Below are 21737 nucleotides of genomic sequence, written 5' to 3' on the forward strand. Positions count from 1 at the left end.
CATTCGAGTATTGGAAAACAATACCCTGGGAGCGTTTCTATGGTAAGGCCCATTCTGCCTCCAGAGTGCATGCTCAGTACCGTGCATCACCTGGCTCCATCTTCACACCAACCCCTCGGGGTCCGTATGACCCCATTGTACAGATGGACATACTGAAGCTCACACAGCGAGCCCAGGTGGGGGATGTATTGGAAGCCAGGTCTAGTTGTGCCAGGGCCCAGGTGTTTTTAATACACAACATTCCTCTAGGACATGCCAGTGAGGTCGGGGACCCAGGATGGTAAAACCCACGATGCAGGCAGGGAAACAGGCTCGGATCTTTCGGGTTCCAAACCAGATCCTAACTATTTAGGCCTGCCTGGTGGCACAGCCGGGGCTTGTACAAATGGAAGTTGGACGGCGCATCAGATGAAAGTCCCAGCGGGAGCAGTCGCCCAGAGAGGGGGAAGATTCTGAGCTCTGTGCCTTTAAGGTGGGAACGGGGCGGGGCGTCACGAGCCCGCCTGTCGTCTAACGTCAGTCCGGGCGGGCGGTGACTACCGAGAGTAAGCTGCGCTCTGAGTCTTTAAGCCTGTCGCGAGGCAGGGCCTGGGAGGCGGGCCCTGATGGCTGATTCACGCCAGGCGCCCTCTTCCTCTTTAAGGCGAGCGGCTGGGGCGAGGCCCTGACGGCCCCTTTAAGGCGCGTCCCACGTCCGCCGGTAGAAAAGCGGCTTAAAGGAGACGCGTGGCGCGATGGCGGCGGCCCCACGCGCGTGCAGGCGGCGCGGGCAGCCGCTCCCAGCGCTGCTGCTGCTGCTGCTGGCGCTGCACCCTCCCGGGGGCCCGCCGGGCGCCGCCGCCTACTTCCCGGAGGAGCGCTGGACCCCGGAGTCACCGCTGCAGGCGCCGCGCGTGCTCATCGCGCTGCTGGCGCGCAACGCGGCCCACGCGCTGCCCGCCACGCTGGGCGCGCTGGAACGGCTGCAGCACCCGCGGGAGCGCACGGCGCTGTGGTGAGCACGGCGCCGCCGGCCGCGTCCGGCCCGCTGCCCATTGGCGGGTCCACGCCGCACCCTGCCTGCTGTCCTGGCACCGGGCAGGGCGGGCGAGACTCACCCGTGTCCTCTGCCTGCTGTCCATCGGGCAGGCCAGACCCACGCGTGCCTTTTGCTTCTTGCCCCCATCTGGTGGACCAGACGCAAGAGAGCCCTCTGCTTGCTGTCCCCCTCGGGTCGGCCGGACCCACCCGTGCCCTCTGCCTGCTGTTCATCAGGCAGACCAGACCCACGCGTGCCTTTTGCTTCTTGTCCCCCATTGGGGGAGCCAGACCCACGAGTGCCCTCTGCCTGCTGTTCCCCCTCCCCCATAAGCATGGGCGGACCCTTACTCTGCTTTCTGGCCTCTTTAGGGTGGTTTCTGGCCACTGTCCTGCCCGCTGCCCGCCACCCCACCCCCATGAGGGCAGATCCAGTACCACACCCAGGACAGGCCTTGCTGTCTGGGACTGACCCCTAACCCCCTTTGGAGCACACAAAGAAGGGGACCTCCAAAGTAGGGGAACCTGGAGCCCCCCTTTGTTGGGTTGTTGCGGTGGCCCATATTGCACTTCCACTAACTGAATTATCTTTCTGCTCCTGCTGTTGCACTGCCCCTGAACCCAGCCTGTATCAGGTTTTCTGACCAGAGTAGGCTGATGGGTTGTGTGTGGGGTAAGTGGACGCTTTCTGGAAGGGGAATGGGGCAGAGCCATGAACAAGTCTGGTGATTTCCTGCCTCAGCGTCCTCACCTGGAAAAAGGGAGTATTCATATAACTGGTTGGGTTTGTCTTTGAAGGTAAACCAGTTAATGGGTGTGAAGCCCTGTGCCTGGCATCATGGGTTGGTGCTCAGTGACTAGAGCTGTGGTTATTACTGTCATCACTGCTGTCCTTGTTGTCAACTTAGTGACAGTTCCCTAGGGAGAACAGCTCTGGTCAAACTAGAGTCCCAAATGTCCCTCTTCCCTCCTTCCTAGATTCCCCAGCCTGGATAATCCAAGCACACAGTTGGTGCTTAAGAAATATCTGTTGAATGAATGAGTAACCACAGCCTGCTCTGAGTTGGTGTCGCTCATAGGAGGGACTCACCGAAGGTGGGGTGGGACCGTATGATGTATTTGTATTTTTATTAAATCACACATAGTCAGTACTGAACATTCTTATAAGATCCTAGATGCTCAATAGTACTAACAGTGTCATGTGTTTTTCTAAAATTAGCTTGTTTCATCCCCTTGGAAATATCCACACTGCTGTGTTACAGACGAGGAAACAGGAACAGGGAGGGGAAGTCCTTGCCCAGGGCTGTGTAGCTGATGGCAGGCTGAGCCCTGGGTCTGAGCCCAGGTGCTGGGCTGCTGCCCTGTCCTGCCTTTGTCTCCCCGACCTCACTGACTGTCTCCTTCTGCCCCCAGGGTGGCCACAGACCACAACTTAGACAACACGTCCACGGTGCTGCGGGAATGGCTGGTGGCCGTGAAGAGTTTGTACCACTCTGTGGAGTGGCGGCCAGCAGAGGAGCCCAGGTGAGCCCCAGGCCCTGCCCTGCGCCCTCCCAGTCTGACTCTCCTGCACCCCTGCGCACACACCCTCCATGACTCCCCATCATCTTGCGACAGAACCCTAGCGCCTCAGGCTCTGACCCTCCAGCTGAAGTCTGCAGCCTTAAGCACCAGCTCTGGCTACTCTGACCCACCCTAAGCTTCACAATGGGTCATAATCCCCCGCTCACAACCTTTGTCCCAGTCCTTTGCCCCAGCCATTCCCTCCACCTAAAATTCTCTTACCCCCATGTCTTTTGGGTGACACCCACTGCTTCGTTCCCAGTCTCACCATCAACCCAACACCAGCTCTCCTGCAGTTTGGACCCTGGTTTCTGTCACTCATTCAGGGTTTATGTCTGTACCCACCCACTACTCAGACCAGATTCTAAGTCTGAGAGAACAGGTTCCAAGTTTCTTTTGCTCTGTGTTCTCTCCCAGCGGCTCCCACTCTCCTGAGCTTTCTTCCTGCTCTACAGATTGCCTGGGGGTTCTCCCCTCTGTGCCTTGGTACCTGCCATGCCCCCTGCTGGGGACACATCTTCCTCCTCCTATTTTCTTACTTGCTTCCCCCTCCCCTTCAGATCCAGTTTATCCATCCCCTCCTCCAGGAAGCCCTCTCTGACCACCCCACAGCCTAGGCTCTCTCTAGGTTCCAACATTACATGTGCTTCCCACATCACAGCTGCCTCTCTGCAGGTCCTACCCGGATGAGGAAGGCCCTAAACACTGGTCTGATTCTCGCTATGAGCACGTCATGAAGTTGCGCCAGGCAGCCCTGAAATCGGCTCGGGACATGTGGGCCGATTACATCCTGGTAAGTTTTCCGGCTACGGATCACAAGGTGTGTCTAGAGTGTCGGAAGGGAAAGCAGAGCAGTGGGTATGGAGACCATCCTTAACCCTATTTTATAGAGAGGGAAACTGAGGCTTGAAAGGGGATGTGAGTTGTCAGAGGGGACCCAACTGGTTAGTTGGAAGAGCTGGGATTCTATATGGGACCCCTGGGTTCCTAACCATTAGATTGTGTCCACAACTGTCCTTGTGATTGGACACTTGGGTCGTCTTCACTTTTACCACCATTACCAGTGACCCCAGATCTCCACACACTGGTGACAGCAACCTCTGGGTCACCTCGAGAAGCACGAGGATGGGTCAGGGCCTGGGAGCCTTGGCGACACTGAGCTGCCGAGGCCTGATTTTCACTTCCTCCTTATGGGCCGGCATTGCCTCTGGAAAGAAGGAGAGGGTTGAGTGTTGAAGGCAGTAATGTTGGATAAGTGCCCAGAGGCCACGGGCCTTCCTGTCCGCTTGACCTGGGCATGACCCCCTCCCCTGGTGTGGATGGAGAGAGCATTGATGGCAGCTGGGGTGTTTAGACACAGTGATGCCAGCCTGACTGCCTGTGGCTGGTTTTGTGTCCATGCCAGGCTCCAGGCTGAGGTCTGTACCTTCTTTATTTATCAATCAACACACATTTAGAAGCCCCTCCCAGTGCCCTGTTGCTGGGCCCTGGGGGCGCAGTGATGATCTGCACAGGCTGAACCTCACCTTTCTAGTGTCCTGGGAAAGGTGGAACTGATGAGAAAGTAAACCAAACAGTGAAGAAACATCAGAAGGCAGCCAGTGCTGGGACAAAGTTGTAGAAAGTTGTAGAAAGGCCTGTCAGTGTCCTGGGGCTACCGGAACAAAGTCCTACACTGGGGAGTTTAAAACAGCGGAAATGTGTTGTCTCACAGTTCTGGAGGCTGGAAGTCAAATCCAGGTGTCAGCAGGGCTGTGTTTCCCCCAAAAGCTCCAGGAGGGCATCCTTTTGCCTCTTCCAGCTTCAGGTGGCTCTAGGGGTCCTTGGCTTGCGGCTGCGTCACTCCAATCTCTACCTCTGTGGTCACATGGACTTCTCTTCTTCTAAGGTCACCAGTCATTACATTTAGGGCCCACCCTTATCCAGTATGACCCCATCTTTTTTTTTTTTCATTTTCTTTTATGTTTTATTAGTTTTAGGTGTACAAAACAATGTAATAGACATTTATTTACACCCCTCACAAAGTGGTAACCCTCCTCCCCCAATCTACTCGCCCTCTGATGACCCCATCTTAACTTACATCTACAAAGACCACATTTCCAAATAAGGTGACAGTCACAGGTACCAGGGGTCAGCACTTCACCATATCTGTTTGGGGGGCTTACCATTCAACCCACAACAGATGGCATAATCAGGGTGCGTGATGAGTGAGCAAAGTTGGGGGACCTCCGTTAGGAGGGGACCCTAGCAGACACCTGAGGGACCAAAGGAACCAGCCTTGGGGGAAGCTGGGGGACAGTATCTGAGGCAGAGGGAACAAAGCAGGCAGCAAGGAGGCGGCCAGTGTAGCTGGAGTGGCGTGATTGAAGGGGCAGTGCAGGGAGTGGCACTGAAGTCATGGGTCGGGGCAGGCCTATGCAGACTGAGGGAGAGCTTTGGCTTTTTCTCTGGTAATGGGGAGTCATGAGGGTGTGTGAGCAGGGGAGGGCTGTGTTCTGAGCCCCTGTGACTACGGTAGGGGCTGGGCCTGTGTGGGGCAGGGCTGTGAAGAAAGGCAGGTAGGTTCAGGATGCATGCTGAGGCCGAGGGGACAGGCCCTGCTTGGGGCCTGGATGTGAGGGTGCTCAGCCTCTGGCCTAAGCCCCTCGGGAAGGATAGAGCTGTCCTCTGGGAGGAGGAAGACTCCTCCTGAGGGCCCTGTAGGTTGATGGCTCATCAGACCATTTTACAGATGGGAACGTGGAGGCTTAGAGAGGGAGGTTTCAGCCTGCTGGCTGGGGTCTGGGAACCAGTGAGGCACAGAGGTAGGACTGGCTGTGCCTGGCACCATCCCAGCCAAGGCCACCCTGTCTGTTTTGCTTTCATGGTTTGAGGTTGGCTGGTTTTTACTTTTTTTTCTCAGCAAACCTGGGTAGAACTCAAGGTGTTGGTTCAAAACTCAAAGCAGCTTTTGACACACCATATTATTTTTGAAATTGGGGAGTTTGGAAATCCATGTTTTTTGGGGGGAATGTGAAATCGTTTGTCCAATTATTATTAAAAGGGCCTCTTTTTTCTCTTTTTGCACATACTGTGGATATTACTTGTAAGAAAATATACAAAAAAAAATGAGCTTCAGAAATTAAAAAACAAACCTTGTAATCTTACCTCAGAGATTCACTTTCTGGCTTTTTTGTGTGTGTTATTTAATTGAGGTGTAATTCACATAACACAAAATAAACCATTTTAAAGTAGTATTCAGTTCAGTGCTTTTTCGCAATGTTGTACAACCATCACCTCTATGTAGTTCCAGAACATTTCTATCACCCCAGAGGGAAGTCCCGTCCCCATCAGCAGTCACTCCCCCTTCCCTCTCTCCCCCAGCCCCTGGCAACCCCTTACCTGCTTTCTGTCTCTGGATTTGTCTGTTCTGGACATTTTATATCAATGGAATCTTACACCATGTGGCCTTTTGTGTCTGGCTTCTCTCACTCAGCATGATGTTTTCAAGGTTCATCCATTTTGTAACGTGTCAAAGCTTCCTATTGTTTATGGCTGACTAATAGTCCATTGTGTGGATGGACCACATTTTGTTTATCTGTTCATCCATTGTTGGACACTTAGGTTGTTTCCACCTTCTGGCGATTGTGAATAATGCTGCTATGAACATGGGTGTACAAGTATCTGTTCGGGTCCCTGTTTCCAGTTCTCTTGGTCTGTACCCAGGAATGGAATTGCTGGGTTACAAGATAACTCTATGTTTAACTTTTTGAGGAACCTCCAGACTGTTCTGGCTGTTTTTACTGCATATTTATTCAGAGGTCACAAATCTAAATGTCCTCAAGGGGCTGGGTGGGGAATATAACACAACCACATGGCTTGTCCTAAAGGGCAGCCCCCTCCCCTCTCCAGCCGCTGGTTGCCATGTGGAGATCCTGTTCCCACGGTGCCAGAGAAGCCTGGAATTCTAGTTTATGCTGTTGTTTCCAGCAAGGGATCCAAATGTTCTAAAAATCCTGCGTGGGTAACAAAAAGTATTATCTGTGGACCAGATGCATTTTTTTTTAAAAAACCCACCTGCTAATAGTTCTGTAATATACCGTGACCTGTGTGTTTTTACATGCCGGTACACAGGAACGTCCTTACTGAATCGATTTATGTGGTGTAGTTTTCAATTGTGGCGGGATAGAGCCAGAATTTCTCTAGCTGATTCGTTGAAGTCTTCCTTCAAACGCTGCTAGACTCCTGGGCCGTTCGTTCCCAGTTCATGTGACAAACAACACGACAGCACCCATCCTGGTGTGGGCTTTCTGGAAGGTGTTGGTGACACACGGTTTTGTGGGGACCAGCCGGCCTCTCCCCACCATGGTGATCCTGGTCATGGTTTGATGAATTTCCTTCCAGGCTTTTTCTTTTGCTGCAACAAGCAAGTTACCATCTTTTTACCCCGACGTTAGAGGTATTAAAAGAAAAAAAAAGTTCCTGCTTCTATAAACTTTTTATTGGTATCCAGCTCACAAAGAAAAAAGTGTGTTGCTCCAGGCCACTCCCCACAGAGGTGGCCTCTGTCCCAACTGCCCTCATGGACCAGCTCTGCCCATTGTAAAAGTTCCCATAAGTGGGGCCACATGACATGCCCTGTGTCATGTCTGGTGTCACGTCAGCGCTGTGTCTAGGACCCATTAGTGTTGCTATGTGTTGTGCGGTCCGTTCCTGCTCCTTCCTCCGCACCCTGTTTCATTGTGTAAATATAACTCGGCTAGTTACTAAGGGCAGAGCCAGGGTGGCTGCCAGGGCCGCGCATGCTCCTCCAGGTTCCCCAGACCCCGAGGACTTCACAGCCATTCTGAGCTGTGGCCTAGCCCGGTCACTCCCGTGGCCCACACTGATGCTGAAATGGATGTGTTGCAGTTTGTGGACGCAGACAACCTGATTCTGAACCCTGACACGCTCACCCTGCTTATCGCGGAGAACAAGACGGTGGTGGCGCCCATGCTGGATTCCCGGGCTGCGTATTCCAACTTCTGGTGTGGGATGACTTCTCAGGTCAGGGGGCTGCTGGGGTGGGGTGGGTGCCAGAGGGTGGTGGGGACAGGGCTTAGCAAGTAGGGGCCTCACTTACCATCACACCACCTCATGGCAAGCGTTTCCCAACGCAGTCCATGCGGCAGGGTCCATGTTTGTGTCCTCTCCTTCCCTCTTCTCAGTTACTGAGGAAGAAAGAGAAACAGAGAGAGGAAGTGACTTGCCTAAGCTCACACAACTAGGAAGTGGTGGTGCCTGGATGGGACTTCAGGCACAGCTTGATCCAGGTGTTCCAACAACATTCCTGTCTTCCTCCATCCCTCGGTGGCTTCATTTTTCAGACTCCTGGGGAATGATCCCCACAGCATCTAGCCAAAGTCCTCTTTGATTGGGCCTTGTCCAGTCTCTCCCATTACCCATGAACCCCTTACTAAAGCTAAGAACATGTTAGGCTCTGATTGGCCAGGCCTGGGCCACACGTCCCACCTCAGGGTTGAGGCTGGGGTTGCAGCCAAAGCCAGGGGAAAGAAGGGGTGGGTGCTGGGGTGGGAGCCATGCCAGGGGAAGGGGGCTGGGCGGCTGGAGCCAAGAGGCTGACCACATCCTGTCTCCTCATGTCTTTTTGTTTTTAACTGACATGCAATTCTCAAAAGATAAAACTCACCATTTTAAAGTGAAGAATTCAGTGGCTTTATTTCTTTTAAATGTCATAGAAATCTAAAGGTTATGTGCCAACAACTCTAATTTGTAAAGGGCATGAGGAAGAGAGAGGCCAAGCTTGTTCCGCAAGCTTTTAAAACTTCTAAATTGAATTGATGTTCAGTTTCTATGTAAATCAAAAGCTGTCAAATGTCCAGTCCTTTTTTCAGCTTTTTAATTTCCCCCTTCAAATACTGCATTTCTGAACTGAAGTGGGTTTCTGAACAACCAGAGCTGGGTCTGCAAGTAGGTGGCTGTTTCCCTTTTATCTGCCAGTGTCCCATCAGCTGAAGCTCTGGTTGTGGAAGCTGTCACTGAATACACCCAGAGCCCTGTGCTCAGGGAATGCCCACTGCAGCCAGGAGCTGGCACGCAGGCCTTGCTCTCCAGGTGTTCCATGCCTCACATTGCCCTGGGCTTCCAGCTTCACCTTGAGGCACCTCTATGCAGAACTCTGCCCCTTCCCTGCAGGGCTATTACAAGCGCACTCCTGCCTACATCCCCATCCGAAAGAGGGACCGCAAGGGCTGCTTTGCGGTTCCCATGGTGCACTCGACCTTCCTGATAGACCTGCGGAAGTCGGCCTCCAGGAACTTGGCCTTCTACCCTCCACACCCTGACTATACCTGGTCCTTCGATGACATCATCGTTTTTGCCTTCTCCTGCAAGCAGGCAGGTGAGCCCTCAGGGGTTTGCTGTCATAGAGGCTTCATCTGGCTGGTTCTTTGGGATCGTGTTGAGCAAATCCAGACAGCCCACGGCAGATTCACAGGACCAAAACTGCAAGGTGCAGGGGTGGCTTCAGGTGTGGCTGTATCCAGGTGTTCAGATGATGTTCCTAAGACCCATTCTTTCTCCAGCCCTGGTTTTCCCCCTCCCAGGTCTTTCGGGCCTATTTATTGAAGGTTATTTCCACTTAATATTTTCCTATATTCTCCCAATTTTCTGTAGTTGAACATAATTATTTCCTAATTGTATAATTAGGGGGAAAAATGTTTTAGAGAGAAAGAACACAGCCATATGCTGACCTGTCATTTACTCTAAACCAGGGGTTGGCAAACTGTTGTCAGAGGGCCAAATCCAGCCCACCATCTGTTTCTGTACAGCTACAAGCTGAGAATGATTTTTATATTTGTAAATGGTTGGGAAAAAATGAAACTCAGGGTAGTATTTTGTGACATCTGAAAATTATACAAAATTCAAATTTCAGTGCCGGTAAAGAAAGTTTTATCAGCATGCAGCCACATCCATTTATTTACGAGGTCAGACAATTAAGTTCACGAACTCATCCTAGAAAAAGTGCTACATACCTCATTGCTGAATATCACTACGGTCACCTTCGAAGTACTCCCCTTGGGAAGCTGCGCACCGACACTAGCGCCTAGTCCACCCTTCAAAGCAATTTTGGAACTCTTTTTCTGGAATGGCCATCAGAGCTGTCATCATATTACTCTTGATGTCCTGAATGTCATCAAAATGTCTTCCTTTCAATATTTCCTTTATCTTCTGGTATAGAAAGAAGTAGTTGGGGGCCAGATCACGTGAGTAGGGAGGGTGTTCCAATACAGTTATTTGTTTACTGGCTAAAAACTCCCTCACAGACAGTGCCGTGTGAGCTGGTTCATTGTCATGATGCAAGAGCCATGAATTGTTGGCGAAAAGTTTAGGTCGTCTAACTTTTTCATGCAGCCTTTTCAGCACTTCCAAATAGTAAACTTGGTTAACTGTCCAGTTGGTACAAATTCATAATGAATAATCCCTCTGATACCAAAAAGGGTTAGCAACATCGTTGTACCAAGTTCGCAAACTTAATTGTCAGACCTTGTAGGTGTCCTCTGTGTCTGCTTTCATGTTCCAAGGGCAGAACTGAGTTGTTGAGACAGAAACCATTGGGCCAGCAGCCTAAAATATATATACCATCTGGCACATTACGGAAAAAGTTAGTTAAAATGTAAATCTTTTTCATTGAGTTTCTCACTTTATAAAAATTTAAACCATCCAGAAAAGGACAAATGCAGATGGAGGAAATGTTACTAATGTCTTGTCCAGCTGCATTCCCTTTTTGAGCAGAAATGTGCATCTTTACTATTCCCCCATTGTTTTGTGGTTTACTTTGTCATAGAATCCTCGAGTCAGTGGTGGCGCAAGGCGCTTGTTAACAGTTCTGGAATTTGTTGATATCTCACCTGCTAGCGGGAACGCCTGTTCTGGCTCCATGTCCCAGGTGGAGATCTGAGCGGTCTCTGCTGGTTGCTGGGAACAGTGGGACTCTAATGCTTTGGCCCCACGCTGGGCTGTGAGGCTGATGCTATGGTTGGAGGCGGCCACTGCCACCTTATTGCTCTGTTTTCATTTTTTTTTTTTTTTTTTTTAGGTTTTGGAAATAACATTTATTTTTTAAAAGTTAACATGTGCATATAATAAGAAAGTGAAAACACAAGACAAAGTCATAATCACAAGCAGTTTAGTTTGATGTGTCCTTCTAGGTCCTGTGTGTATCTACACAACTAAGCTTCCATTTTTATGTAATTAAGATTGTATAGTTATGTATCAAGCTTTTTCACACATATGAATATTTACTATTTCAAAATCCCAAAACTATGAGTATTTTGATAACCAAGAACACACTACACCAACTCAATCTGGAAAAAAAATGTAATCCTGCCTTTCTTGGCGACAAAAATTTCATAAAGGATAAAAACGGCAACAGGCCTCTATGATAAAGATATTGGCAGAGTTACAATTAAAATACTGCATTCCCTTAATATTCAATTAAAAATGAGACATAAAGCAACAGAGTACACAAAGTATTCTAAGAGAATTCATTATGATCTACACTTTTAAAATATTAACGAGGCAAATTTCCACGGAAATACTTAAGTGTATTTCGATAGTAAAGCCAACAAATGCACGCACATCGGTCGTTATCACAATGTAAATACGAACACATCTGCATACATCCCTCCCTCTATCCTTCCTTCTGCCCCTCTTCCGCCAACCTCAAGAACAAGTCTCATGAACAAGTCGGACGTCCATTTCTCAGAGATGGTTTAACAATTCCATGTCCAAGCTGCCTCTTTTCTAGCAATTGTAGCAAAAAGATATTTACAAATTGGTTAATTCACTAGCTCTACTTTTTATCATAGTCACCTCAGGACATCTAAAAAGCTCAGCTATTCCAAAATAAAGAATGAACCTTGTCCACAACACAGGTACTTTACAAAAATGCACATGGGTCTATGATTCTAACCTAAAACTGTCTTCTAGATGTGGGGATCCTAGCCAAGAGCCCTTCCCGTCACCTTTCCCCTTCTCCCTCCTCCACCACGTCAATGACTAAGCATAGGCTTACATCTAGTAGCTCCAAGAGGTGATTAACAAAGACACTCCCAGAAGACAGTCCTTCCTAAAAACAAAAGGGCATTTGTAAAGGGATTATTTTACTACCTCTACTTTTGATATACTTTGGGCATTAGGACTTGTTTATCCTTGAATACATAGCACTATTAATTAAAATGCACATTTATAACAATGGTTAGACAATCTGAACTTGTCTGAAAACTCCTGGGCACAGAACCGACAGGTTCTCTGTACTTCCTTCCCTCCCCCCACCCTGTGAACAGTCAGCATCCGCTCCAAGACATCAAGACTGCATTCACCAAATACAATCACTCCTAGGAAAAAAAACAAACCCAAAAACTTATAAAGGGCATTAACTCTTTTAACATGTTGTACACTTTTAAACATCTAGAAAAGACTAGATGTTTCAAATAAGGATTTAAGTTTGGCCACTATACACCTAGTAGCATTGAATAAACTGCACAGAAAGGTTATAATCTGAAAATGTCTTCTAAATAGGAAGGAACATTCTGGCCTAGAGCCCTTCCCCTTCTCATCTGTCAACCCAGTGGGCAAGTATAATAAGCATCTGTAATGCTTAGAGGGGATTTTTAAAATGTCACTTCCTCACATTTTCAGAATAATCTTTCCTAGGAATTTTAATACAAACTGTATACAATGTATTTGTTTATTAACTCTACTTCTGTCATACACTGGCAACCTCTTTAACATCTGGAAAGACTTAGATGTTCAAATTAGGACGTTTGTCCTTTATATACACTATATACACAGCTAACTAAAACAAAATGCACAGACAAACGGGGACAGTGGTTAATCTTGCCAAACTATAAACATACTGGTATAAAGCGCTTTGCACTTTCTTCTCCTTCCTCCCCGAACCTACACAAATATAGTAACATGTACTGCTTAGAGAGGTGGTTTGATCATCCCATTTCTAAAACACAGTATTTCAGATGAATTTTAACAAAAGGATATCTACAAAATGTGTTATTTTACTAACTCTACTTTTAACATACTTTGTGCACTTCTAAACATCTAGAAATACTAGATGTTTCAAATAAGGACTTAAGTTTGTCCACTATATACAGAGTAGTGTTGAATAAACTACACACATGTAACAATGGTTATATCTGAAAGTGTCTTCTACATAGGAACATTCTCGTCTAGAACCCTCCATTTCTCCCAATTCCTCCTGTCTACCATCAATCCAGTTGTTTTCAATTTTGATTGTTGTTTCCTCGGCCCCAGAGGTCCAGATGTACGTGTGCAACAAGGAAGTGTATGGCTTCCTGCCGGTGCCGCTGAGGTCACACAGTACCCTTCAGGATGAGGCCGAGAGCTTCATGCACGTGCAGCTGGAGGTCATGGGTGAGTCTGCCCACACTGCCCTTTCTCTGCCATCTCACATCCATCCCCTTAACACTGATTGAGCACCTACTGAATACCAGTCCCTTTGCTGGGCATTGGGAACCCGACGTGAACTAGGTGGACAGTTGTCCCTGTTCTCAGGGAATGCTGGCTTGCTCGCTGCTGTGCATGGCAGTCAGAGTGGGCTTCCTGGAAGAGGTGGCATTAAGATGAAAGGTGAGTAGGGGTTAGCCAGAGAGAGGATTACAGCCAGAAGGAACAGTACATGCAGAAACTGGGAGGCTGGAGGAGATGTGAGCTCAGGGAACAGGCAAGGTCGGTGGGGCTGGTGAGCTGGGCAGGGCTGGCAGGCAGGGGCGCGGCAGTAGCCTCAAACACCAGGATTTTCCCCAGGGGCAATCAGGAGCCATGGAGGATGTAGGAATAGGGACAGCACAGGTTTTCACTGAGGAAACTTCATGTGCATGGGAGTGTCTGGGACACAGCTATTTTGGGGCATTTCCAAACCTTAGATCTACTACATATTTATTTAATATTTATCTTAAGCGAACACCTGGTTTTTTTACTTGAATACATTTATTTTAAAAAAAGGAACTACATATTTTTACCATAGTTGCAAGCTCCTGTCTCTCTAATAGATACACAAATAAATCCATAAATTATTAAACTAGCAGTTGTCCCTCAGGTGGACCCCTGAGATGGGACAAGGGCACAGGGCCAAGCTGCCATTGAGGTTATTTGAGGAGGGGGCTCCTCCTGGCGGAGGGTGGGTGGGGTGGGAGGGTGTCTCTGAAACAAGAGGACCGCAGTACAGCATCCACTTGCACGGGGGCCTTGCCCTGTGCTGGGCACACACATCCCTGAGAAGTCCTGGGAGGCAGCACAGCCATTCCCCCAGTGTACAGATGGGGGATCAGGCCCCCTGCTTTTTTCCTTGGTTTCCCCATTCTGGACAGTTCTCAGAGAAGGGATTAATCTCCCCCTGGTGGCTGAAGATGGAATGACACCCTACCCTCAGTTTTAGAGGGACTTTGGTCTTTTGAGGTGACACCTGGAGGCCACAAGGTCACCAAAGTGGAGACCCCACACACAACACCTGGGTGTCTGTCACATGCAGATGCTCAGGTCCAGCCTGGGAACCCCACTGGGCCAGAGTCACGAGAGGTAGGTCTCTGCTTGTTACCTACCCTTACTGGCAACTGGCCCATGAGAAGCAGCTCTGTGTCTGCCATAGTTTTCCTAATTTAAGTTTTCACATGTATTTCTGTTGTGTCTGGTCAGGAAACAGTTCATGCTACTGTTATAAACTCAACCACAACAGAGGCGTGAATATCTTCCTATTTCTTGAGGGCCAGAGCAGAGCACACAGAACAGATGGAGGGAGGGTCTGGAGATTTCAGATATTTGTGTAAATCCTTCGTTCTGTTTGAGTGAAAACCACATTTTCTTTCCATCTGTGCGTGGGCACCTGGACCTGGGCTGTGCACGTGATTTTTTATGTGTTCAAAAATCTTTCTACGATGAAATTTCAGACTTGCAGGAAAGCTCTGAGTGATGAGATCCCACTTTCCCACAGGCAGGTACTGTTGCCATCCACACCGTCTCGTGCGGGGTGGGGCACAGAGGCTCAGACAAAGAAGGGAAGGGGCATCTGGGATCTGAGCCCACATTCTCAGATCCCAAAGTCTTGCCCTTGGTCTCAGCTCCCCTCAGGAGGGTGGGCCAGCCAGGAGCTGAAGAGCTCTGGGTAGCAGGAAGCCCTGGGACACGGTGGGTTTGGGAGAGGCCCAGGCTGTGAGGTGGGAGGTGCCAGATTGGCTCTGGGCCTCGCCCAGTCCTCTCCCAGACAGAGGGACCTGTGTCTGTCCCTTGAGCTCACACAGGGTCTTTGTTCTTGGCAGGGCAGATGCCACACTCCCTGTCACGGTGGGCTTTTGTGGGCCAGCCAGGCTCATGTCCACCTGTGGGTTTAATCTTCTACGGGAAACCATCAGGAATGTGCCAAGATGGCCCCGGGGGTGTGGTCTGAGCATTGCTTAAAGCAGCTGCAAGGAGAACTGTCCTGACTACTCTGAAATTCTGGGCAAACCTTGGCTGGTAGATGCATCACTCGGTCACATGACCCATCTCCCTGTGTGTCTTTCCTGTGTGTCTCTGTATCCAAATTTTCCACTTTTACAAGGACCCCAGTCACAGTGATTAGGTCCCACTCTAATGACCTCATTCTATCTTGATCACCTCTCTAAAGACACTATTTCCAAACAGGGTCACATTCTGAGGTCCTGGGGGTTCAGAAGCCAACGTGTCTTTTTGGGGGAGGACACCAAACCATAAAGTGTCTGATTTCATGGCATCTTCTCATGAAACCTCTGAGGGGTTATTAGCCCATTTTATAGATGAGGAATATGAGACTCAGCTAGGTCAAGGTCACACAGTTTGTCATCAGTCCTTTGTTCATTCTGAGTAATTATTGAGCAACTGCTATGTGCCGAGCCCTGTGTTGGGCGCTGGGGACCCAGTGTGAGTGGACAGAGCTGGTGTTCATCCCATGGGGCTCACAAGAGCTAGATAAGGAGTTAGGATAACTGGATGTGAGTTTGATGATGGAAGCCCAGGTACCTGACTCAGCCTGGGGGGATGGTCGGGAGGCTTACCCTTCCTGAAGAGGGCATCTTAGCTGAGAACAGGTCGTGGGGGAGCAAGGAAGGAGGTGCCATGCAGAGGCCTGAGGTAAAAACGGGTGAGATTGGCTTGCTAACAGCCAGCGTGATTAGGGGGCGGGGCAGAGATGCTAGCGCTCGTGTGGTGGGCGGGGCATGGCCAGGTCTCCAGCACCAGGCTGAGGAGCTCGGGGTGATATGGCGGCGGCGATGGAAAGAAGCTGGAACGTCTTCCCACCCCATGACCCCAGCAACCTCTTGGCTTCTCTTTGCCCTGCAGTGAAGCACCCACCCGCAGCGCCCTCCCGGTTTGTCTCTGTCCCCACCAAGACGCCGGACAAGATGGACTTTGACGAGGTGGACCAGGCCTTCCGGGGTGGGGGAGAGGAGGGCGGGGCGTGGGGGCTGGCGGCTCCAATGGGGGCTCTGTGCTGCAGGTTTTTATGATCAACCTGAAGCGGCGTCAGGACCGGCGGGAACGCATGCTGCAGGCACTACAGGTGCAGGAGATCCAGTGCCGACTGGTGGAGGCTGTGGACGGCAAGTGAGTCTGAGCCGGGGGTGGGATGGGTCTGCATATGTGTATAGACCCTGCTGCTGGTGGGGGTCATGGAAGGTAGATCCAACCCAGTGGGGAGGAGTGTAGGCTGTTCTGGTGGGGGCCACGGTGGAGGGGAAGTGAGTCTGACCCTAGGAGAGGGTCTGGCAGGGCCGCACTGGGTGTAGACCCCTCTCTGCAGGCCTGGCCATAGGTTCAGGAGCGGTGCCAATGGTGGAAGGAGGAGGCAGCCGCTTGGTGGGAGGGAGCACTAATGGTGGAATGGCAGGCAGAGTGGCTCTTCCACTGACTCCCCCCTGTACCCGCTTCCAGAGCCATGAACACTAGCCAGGTGGAGGCGCTGGGCATCCAGATGCTTCCTGGCTACCGGGACCCCTACCATGGGCGGCCCCTCACCAAGGGCGAGTTGGGATGCTTCCTCAGCCACTATAACATCTGGAAAGAGGTGAGTCCGGTGGGGCTGGGTGTGCAGTGGCGCGGGTGGGACAGGGCCCTCCTCAGCCTTCCCAGTTCAGGGAGGGCATCGCTTGCACCCTAGGCAGCTTCCAAAGCTGCAGCAGGACCCATGGCCTCTCTGTAGCGAATGTCCTTCCATTGTGTGGATGTGGAAACTGAGACTGGAAAGGGGGTGGGGGAGCCCAATTTTGAAACAGGTGGGGTCTGAGGCCCTGGGACCCCCAGTTGAGGCCTCTTCACACCTAGCTGCTTTCAAATGTTTGGAGCCTTGATTCCAGTTTTGGCATTTACTAATGGAAGTAACAGCCATGGTGACATTAACTAGCGTGGACCCCATGCCAGGGGCAGCCGTTAACCCTGGGGCACATCAGCCACAGTCAGGTGGAGAGGCTATGATAGGCTGGGATTCAAACCTGGGACGGCCAGGCATGAGGCCAGATGGGGCATCTGGATGCAGGGTGGGAGGGTGCCTGGAGGGGATGTCCAGGCATTTGAGGCAATGGATGCTCCCTCAGGTTGCCCTCCTTTCCTGAGATTCATCATGGATAGCATGGGGCAGAGGTTGTGGTGTCCTAGCAGCCCTGGAGCCAGGGAACACCCAGGTTCCCTACTTCTTAGAGGGATGAGCTCTGTGAGCAGGAAGGTGCTCTCAAGTCTGAGCTTCAGTTTCCCCAGATGACAGAGTCACAGCCTCAGGGGGCAGTCATGAAGATTCTGACGTTCATTCAGGGAACATTTGGCAAGCACCTACTATGTGCCAGGCCTGGTACTGGGGACACAACAGCCACCAGGACAGACCCAATATCCTGCAGGGGACTCACAGCTCCACGAGGTGGGGTGACTAATGATAAACGACAAAGAAATAAACCAAAGTGAAATAAGTGAGATGCATCTAGTGAAGGGGCCCCAGGGCTATGAATTGTCCTTAACTTGCACCTTTGGGTGGTGGTCAGGGAGAAGCTCCTAAGTAGGTGACATTTGAGCTGAAGGCTGAGGGTAAGAGGGAGTCTGCCTGCCACTGTGTGGGGGAGGGTGCTGTGTGTCTGCACAACCCCAGACCCTGGGGTGGGAAGGAGCAGCCAGGCGGAAGCATCTATTACCAAGTGTGCAAGGAGGTGTGGTCTGGAGGAGAGATCAGTGCATACAATGGTGGGAGAGGAGCACATTTGCTTCTCTCCTACTACCCCAGAGCCTTTAAGCAAAGCTGGCTTCAGGGTGAGGCTGGGTCTTGGTCTCCCTCAGGTCGTGGACCGGGGACTGCAGAAATCGCTTGTGTTCGAGGACGACCTGCGCTTTGAGATCTTCTTCAAGAGGCGACTGATGAACCTCATGCGGGATGTTGAGAGGGAGGATCTAGACTGGGACCTCATGTGAGTGTGGGGTCTGGGGGTGGAGCCAGGACTGGTGGTGTGGTCTGGGGCGTGGCCAGAGCTCAAGGGCGTGGTCTGGGGCAGGGGCAGAACTGGGATGTGGCCAGAGCCCAGGGGTGAAGTATGGGGTGTGGTGGAGCTGTGGCGTAGGGGTAGGGCCAGAGCTCAGCAGTGTGGTCTCTGGTCAGGGCTCAAGGGCCTGGTGTGGAGTGCGCTGGGGCTGGGGCCTGGGGCCTGGGGGTGGGGTCAGGAGTGGGGTGGAGCTGGAGCTGGGGTTAGAGCCAGAGCTCAGAAGTATGACCTATAGCATATAGATCTTAGGGCAGCTGGTTAGTAGGTTGAGCCAACTGTTGGTAGTATGGCAGAGGGGGGACTCGTATGTGTGTTGCCTGTGTGAGGGGTCTCGTGGTCCCTGAAACAGAGCAGTCAGGACTTGGGATGTGGCCTCAGGCCAATGGGGTAGGGCCATAGAAGGATGACCTGGAAGTCTAGGCACCTGGCTATGGACAGTGGGGTTCGTCAGGGCTTGGAGACTTGTGGGGTCCTATGGGGGATGAGCTATGGCTAAGATTTGCCCTGGCTGCCTATGGGCGTGTCTGAGGAGCTGGGGCTGTGGCCTGGGTGGGTGTGGTTAGGATTTGGTAGTCTGGTCAGCAGCTGGGGACTTGGCTAGAGTGTGAGGAGTAGCTAGGGAGTCTGGGTCTTAGACCAGCACTAGGTCAGGTGTGGCCAGCATATCTCTGGAACAGTCCTTTGCGATCTCCTATAGGAGAGGGGGTTCCTCCTCCCTCCCTCCCTCTCCCATGTCTAGGGTCCTGATCCAGGTTCTAGGCCCCAGACGTTGGACCATGCTATTAATAAGAATAGAACTGCACCCTTTCGTTCCGACCGCTCACCATGTCCTTGCACCTCACCCCACTGCCCCACTCTTCTTGCTTGTGGCACAGCCTCAGAGGATGTCCCAGAAATCTCATTCTCCCCAGGGCCAGATCCTTCCATGGCTCCCTCATGCCCTTGGAAAAGATCCATCCTCCTCCTTGTGGGCCCCAGACCCTGTCCTGTGGTCCTGCCAGTCCAGCTCTACTCGCCTCTTTGTTGTGCCCTAAACGTGCCAAGCCCGCTCCCACCGCAGGGCCTGACGGGCTCACTAGATCCCTGCCTTGCTGGGGCAGTGTGCTCTGGTGGGCGGAAGGAGGGTGACAGGTCCCGATTCTGCACCCCAGCTACGTGGGCCGGAAGCGGATGCAGGTGGAGCACCCTGAGACGGCTGTGCCCCGTGTGAGGAATCTGGTGGAGGCTGACTACTCCTACTGGACACTGGCCTACGTGATCTCTCTGCAAGGCGCCCGCAAGCTGCTGGCTGCCCAGCCACTCTCCAAGATGCTGCCTGTCGACGAGTTCCTGCCAGTCATGTTCGACAAGCACCCAGTGTGAGATGGGGTGGTGGCGGGCAGGTGGGCTGGGGTCTCACTGTATGGTTGTCCTGGAGGGGGAGGCACGAGGCTTGGGTGCCCCCAGGAAGGTTCCTTTTCCTTTGCCCACTGCCTCCGTGTGTCCCCTCCACTTCTGGTTCCATCTGTATCTGCTTCCCACCCACTTCTGTCTCAATCTGTCCCCTCCCACTTCTCCCTCCATCTGTCCCTTCCCCCGACTCACTGCTGCCCCTCACTCCCCTCCCGCCAGGTCCGAGTACAAGGCCCACTTTTCCTCCCGCAACCTGCGCGCCTTCTCGGTGGAGCCCCTGCTTGTGTACCCTACACACTACACAGGGGACGATGGGTACGTGAGTGACACAGAGACCTCAGTCGTGTGGAACAACGAGCACGTCAAGACTGATTGGGACCGTGCCAAATCTCAGAAGATGCGGGAGCAGCAGGCATTGAGCCGTGAAGCCAAGAACTCGGACGTGCTGCAGTCCCCGCTGGACAGTGCTGCCCGGGACGAGCTCTGAGGGGCAGCAGCCGAAACACCAAAGCCGCCATCGCTGTCCCAGCCTCCACGTGCGGCTCCATGGCGAGCCTCAGAGGGCTCTCCACGCAGGGTGGTATCCAGCCAGCTCTTGCTCAGCAATCATGTGCACGCACACAGCATTCATGGCATGCCTACTGTGTGCCAGGAACAGGGCTTGGAACCGGGGGATTGAGTGGAAACAGGCCATCATTCGTTTCTCCGTGTGCTTGCCATTTTGAAAGCATTGACTGTGTACCAGGTTCATGTGTGATGGCAGTGAACAAGGAATACTTATTCCCTCGGTCAGTGATTAATTCAGTCATCAAGCATTATTGATTCCCCCAGCAAGAATCAGGTACTAGTGATACCCATTCGTTTTTTTTAATTAATTCAAATATTTATTGAATGCCTACTACATGTTGGGCACCACTTCAGGCTCTGGGAATATTGAGATAAACAAGACACTTTCATTCATTTATTCAAACACATGTCAAGCACCTACTGTGTGCCTGGGACTTGTGACACAAAAGTGCTTATTGACTCAGTGCACTTATTGAGTGCCTGCTGTGTGCTGGGAGCTGAGCTGAGTGCTGGGATGGAGATAAATAAGGTGCTTTCCATTCTTTAACTGGTTTCTTCTCCATACATCTGAAGAGTATTTACTGTGTGCCAGGCATTAGTGATACAAAACAGTGTGACAGTTGCTCAGTCAGCGTTTCATCACCCACGTGTGCGGGGTCACAGAGATGAACAAAATGAGTTCCTTCATTTCTCCATGCAGTAGATATTTACTGAGCACCTACTATGTGCCAGAATTTATGGTTCAGTGAGTCCTTGTTCATCCCCGTCACCTGAGCAGACAATACCCTCCCATAACCCAGGAGGGAGGGTGGATCTTTTCTCACCAGGGGCAGCTGCCAGGTCCCAGCAACCACATGGCCGCACGCAGGCCCCCTGGCCCTAGCCCCCCTGGAGGGGGCAGGGACGAAGATGGGGACTGGGTCTCCCCTGCCCACCTTGGTCCTGTTTGCTTGATCTCCCTGGCCTGCCTCTCAGGTGTGGTCTCTGCCTGCTCAGTGGGGGTCCTCTGTCCAAGCCTTTGGTGGGCTCGTATGTTTGAGGCCTTCATGAGCTCAGCTGCATGGGTGCTGCCCTCAGCCTGGGCAGGTTATTCCCCAGCCCAGGCTGGAGGACTCTGTGCCTTCAGCCAGAAATGAATGTCAGAGCCGGCCAGCAGTGCTTCACTCTTAGGGATGGATAGTAACTGCTCACCCGGTTATGTCCTGGATAACTTGCTTATTTTTTTATTAAATGTGCCTCGTTGGGTTTCACATAAGTCTGTGTTCTCTTCTTGGTCCAATGCTCTGCTCATGACACACCACTCCTAGACCCCACGCCCGCTGCTGGCCATGGTTGGGGTGCTGGAGAGAAGCTGATGGGAGAGTGAGTGGATGAGGGGTCAATGAGAGCCTGTCCCATAAAACGTCCCTGAAATAGCCCAAGGACAGATGGACGACTTAATCCTGTGTGGTCAACTGCAGGATTGTTTCAGGTGATAGAATACAGAGGGGGAGGGACTGTCATAGTTTGGAGTCCCCAGAACACATCTCAAGATGAGGGTTTGGTCATTCAAGAGATCACCCCAGGAAACCCCGATGGGAGTGAGGATATGAGAGAAGGAAGGAAGGAGCCCTACAAGGGGCGCCAATAAACAGTTGACTCGCTGGGCAC

The 21737-nt window shown here is 51.5% G+C and overlaps 1 protein-coding gene across 1 annotated transcript; it reads left to right on the forward strand.

Moving 5' to 3' along the window:
• Window positions 1-580: 580 nt before the first annotated feature.
• Window positions 581-21340, forward strand: COLGALT1 (collagen beta(1-O)galactosyltransferase 1). Its single transcript, XM_033133934.1, has 12 exons — window positions 581-994; window positions 2431-2541; window positions 3256-3373; window positions 7471-7605; window positions 8755-8959; window positions 12892-13011; window positions 15952-16028; window positions 16109-16215; window positions 16543-16675; window positions 17929-18056; window positions 19280-19486; window positions 19740-21340. The coding sequence occupies exons 1-12, from the start codon at window positions 735-737 to the stop codon at window positions 20005-20007; spliced, it is 1869 nt and encodes a 622-aa protein (XP_032989825.1). The 5' UTR covers window positions 581-734; the 3' UTR covers window positions 20008-21340.
• The last annotated feature ends 397 nt before the right edge of the window (window positions 21341-21737 follow it).

This window comes from Rhinolophus ferrumequinum, chromosome 18, assembly GCF_004115265.2.
Source record: "Rhinolophus ferrumequinum isolate MPI-CBG mRhiFer1 chromosome 18, mRhiFer1_v1.p, whole genome shotgun sequence".
NCBI lineage: Eukaryota > Metazoa > Chordata > Mammalia > Chiroptera > Rhinolophidae > Rhinolophus > Rhinolophus ferrumequinum.

Bases quoted from the DNA above. Each gene is read 5' to 3' on its own strand.
- COLGALT1 (XM_033133934.1), top strand. From the start codon at position 735: ATGGCGGCGGCCCCACGCGCGTGCAGGCGGCGCGGGCAGCCGCTCCCA. The intron at 3,374-7,470 runs GTAAGTTTTCCG...GATGTGTTGCAG, and splicing joins TGTGGGCCGATTACATCCTG to TTTGTGGACGCAGACAACCT. The intron at 7,606-8,754 runs GTCAGGGGGCTG...CCTTCCCTGCAG, and splicing joins GGTGTGGGATGACTTCTCAG to GGCTATTACAAGCGCACTCC.